At 44.3% G+C, this 3,773-nt stretch overlaps 1 protein-coding gene across 1 annotated transcript in view; it reads left to right on the top strand.

The window, feature by feature from the left end:
* The window catches only part of LOC118410973 (fucolectin-like), an 8,881-nt gene extending 5,643 nt beyond the window's left edge, over positions 1–3,238 (top strand). Inside the window, exon 4 of the mRNA XM_035812961.1 lies at positions 3,133–3,238. Within this exon, the coding sequence (XP_035668854.1) occupies positions 3,133–3,238 (106 nt within the window). The remainder of the gene's footprint in view (positions 1–3,132) is intronic.
* Positions 3,239–3,773: the final 535 nt, after the last annotated feature.

The raw sequence follows: 3,773 nt of genomic DNA, 5'->3' as shown, positions 1-3,773 counted from the left end.
TGGGTATCCTGCTGGGAACCAGTGGCATCATAGGCAAAGGAAAGGCACCTTACTCACCTGTAAAATGCCCTATCTGGTCTATAGGCAAAGGAAAGTTGCTTTACTCACCTGTATAATGCCCTATCTGGTCTATAGGCAAAGGAAAGACGCCTTACTCGCCTGTTTAATGGCCTATATGGTATATAGGCAAAGGAAAGACGCCTTACTCACCTGTATAATACACTATCTGGTCTATAGGCAAAGGAAACGCACCTTACTCACCTGTACGGTGTCTTACCTGGTCTGTAATCAAAGGAAATACACGATACTCACCTGTACGGTGTCTTACCTGGTCTGCTATAAAAGGAAACACACCTTACTTACCTGTACGGTGTCTTACCTGGTCTGCTATAAAAGGAAACACACCTTACTTACCTGTACGGTGTCTTACCTGGTCTGCTATAAAAGGAAACACACCTTACTCACCTGTACGGTGTCTTACCTGGTCTGCTATAAAAGGAAACACACCTTACTTACCTGTACGGCGTCTTACCTGGCCTGTTATAAAAGAAACACACCTTACTTACCTGTATTGTTGTCATTTATTAAGAAGAGAAAAACAATTTGTTTGTCAATGTTAATAAAGGTACATTTTACAATTGAAATTTTCTACGTCATAACTAAATGTTATAAAACATTTCCTTTCTGTACTCAGAAGAGGAGCCCGCTCATGCCATGTTCCAACATTTTATTACTATATTAAATAGGCTATTAATAGCATGTGGTCACATTTTTCTGCACACAAATAATGCAATTAATATTGTTTATGTGTCAACCCCTTCCAATACTTTAAAAATATTTAGGAAGTGAAATGAAATACATTTTTGTATTTGAAATAAGTTTGTACACACTGTAACAGATACTCATCTAATCAAATCCTCATTGTAGCAATGTTTCTGTGATAAATAAAGATAAGAAAAGTCCAGTTTGGTGAAGAGTTATTATTATAATGTAAATAGTATTGTTAATAATGAATAGCTATGTTTTTCTAGTATTGGTTACCTGCTCCTAGTCAGGTTTATAACACTAATGTGTCTGAGCCTTTTGTACATTAATTGGGCACTGAGGAGAATCAATATCCATATTTGCACTAAGTTCCTCAAACCTGGGTAATTATAGCACAGAAAAAAGGACCACAATGTAAATATCAGTCAGATGATAGCACTATGAATTGAAAATCTTGTTCAGAATTCACTCTAAAATGGTTGTATGATAAGCTATGTTACAACAGTCCCTCCCGCGATACTTATAGAACAGTCCCGCAAGGAGGTCACATGACTAGTGCCCGCCATTTTGAATTGCCATTGTTAATGTATGGCAGTATCTCCGCCGTACATTTTGACCAAAAACAGGGACTTAAAATGCTTGTAAAGCACGGAAACTCCGTACACATCAATGGGACACCATCTTGAACATGATTGTGGCGGTAGGTTTAGGTGTCGTTGCGCGACGGCCGATATTTTTGTGGATATAGTGGGCATTCGCTAAAAAGACATTTTGCTGGGCGTTCGCTAAAAAGACCATCGAGAATCGAAAACTTTGATTTATGTCACTTCGGGTCGATGGATTGACTTGAAACTCAGGATTGATACATGGGAGCACAACGTGGACATATTCCAAGCAAAAAAAATGAGATTCGTGCAGCGCGGACTTCTCTAGAGTGGGCGTTTGTGGGCATTCGCTAAAAAGACCCTCCCGTGTCCCTTTTACGTGATCGTGCTTCCCAAGTCACGTGCACCTTGAGTGCTTAGTCATCAAATTTGAAGTTTGGTGGAGCGGCCGTATTGATGCTCATGATCTCACATTCCCTTGCATTGATTTTCAATCCGACTCTCCCTGACTGACGTCTATTGTCTCGTTACTTGTTGTAGCTCCTCTTCACTATTCTCTATAAAGGCGATGTCGTCAGCAAAGATTTAATGACCTCTGAACTCCTGAGGTTGTGACCTCTACGTAACAATAAGATATGCATATATACAGACCTCACTCCCTCTGTGAAGTCATCGGCGCCATGTTAGATCACAACACATTCTCGTACAGCACACGACGATGTCATTGGTTAATTTAATTAACCTCCAATATGGTCACCGGGAAACTCATATCTTAATTACCATGACACACCTGCATCGTGGCGCCTGCCCAAGTCTATCAGCTGATACCCCTGGGTATACACCTCGATACCAATTGTATCAATCCTGCCATTGCCAAATTGCTCACCTAACACACTAAATACGTCAATTTCATTCACGTAGCCCTTATATTCATCATATGAATGCCGGCACGGTCGCCGACACTTTCATTCACGTAAGCCTATTGTGGATGACTTGCCTCCTGCACGTAACGCCTGTGAAACTCTTGTCTCATGTTCATTACGTACCACATATCTTGTGTGACGTGAGATTATCCAACCTCTGCACACCCGGTGTAATAAAACTGATATAGCGTCCCAGACGCAAGATATCCAATCTCAGCACACCCAGTGTGCTCGCTGCAAACTGCCATAGTCAGAGCTAAGGCCTAAGCAGCAGCATAACTTACGTCCCAGACGCAAGATATCCAATCTCAGCACACCCAGTGTGCTCGCTGCAAACTGCCATAGTCAAAGCTAAGGCCTAAGCAGCAGCATAACTTACGTCCCAGACGCAAGATATCCAATCTCAGCACACCCAGTGTGCTCGCTGCAAACTGCTGTAGTCAGAGCTCACGCCCGGCGTAAGGGGACCAACAGCAAAGCAGCCGACGTCACGAGCTGGTTTCTTCGAGCAGTATTAACTCAATCAACCAGGTGCATACGCGCGCCACGTGTGCACAATCTACCGACGTCCCATCCACATGCAAATTTTATGGCGCCGCTCTCTGCTCCTGTAGGATGGTAACTCTGGCGGCAAAATCGCTGTGAGTTATTGTGGTAGCTGTCGTTGCCATGATTCCCATGTCCGTCTGCCTGCTTGGTAGTCGTCGTTGTTCTCATGTTGTCGTCGTTGTCCTCTCCTCTGTCTATGAAATAATTGTCGACTTCTGTGAAGATCTACAGTTTGATAACGACATAAGAACACCACACGTTAGACTTTGCTGCATTCCGCTCAAATGCAGCGCTACCCCCAACCCAAGCAAGCTTCCGCCACGCGAAGCTAGATCGGGCAACGTCGTGGACGCACGGGAAGCTCGACTTGAATTGTCCACCCAGCTACCATACTGAATACGTGATAAACCCACCCGGAGACCCAAATCTAGACAGCACACTACCTCAGAAATGCAAATCAGCCGGACAGCCCCATGTGCGCCCACCATCCACATTCTCGCCGACAACTCAAACGAGGAACAAATTGACAGCAAAATGCGAAAAAGACAAATCCCTGCACAAAATGTTACCACTGCGACACCCCAAACCTTTCAGGTGGAAACTGTGCTAAACTCTGCCTCGTCAGTACACGTGGCGTAGGGTTTCTCTGCACTGCTGCCAACACGACCCTGCTTGTGTCTTCTTGCTGCGGATGTCTCCGGGAGAATGGCAGAAGGGATTATGCACGCCGCCTTATATGGTATTATTTGATCACATGATTTCGGCTGACCAATGATCGTGCAGTGTGAATAGGTCCTGACTCCTGACGGTGGAGTGACGCCCAACGAGCCGAGCGGCTAATCGGTGCCAAAACACCTACGGATTTGGTGCTGCCAGTGTGTCAACATCTGCATACTTGTCACTAAGACCTGTAATTTTTTTTTCTGGACCT

Source organism: Branchiostoma floridae, chromosome 3 (genome assembly GCF_000003815.2).
Source record: "Branchiostoma floridae strain S238N-H82 chromosome 3, Bfl_VNyyK, whole genome shotgun sequence".
Taxonomy (NCBI): domain Eukaryota; kingdom Metazoa; phylum Chordata; class Leptocardii; order Amphioxiformes; family Branchiostomatidae; genus Branchiostoma; species Branchiostoma floridae.
This window is presented reverse-complemented; position numbering and strand designations above follow the sequence as displayed.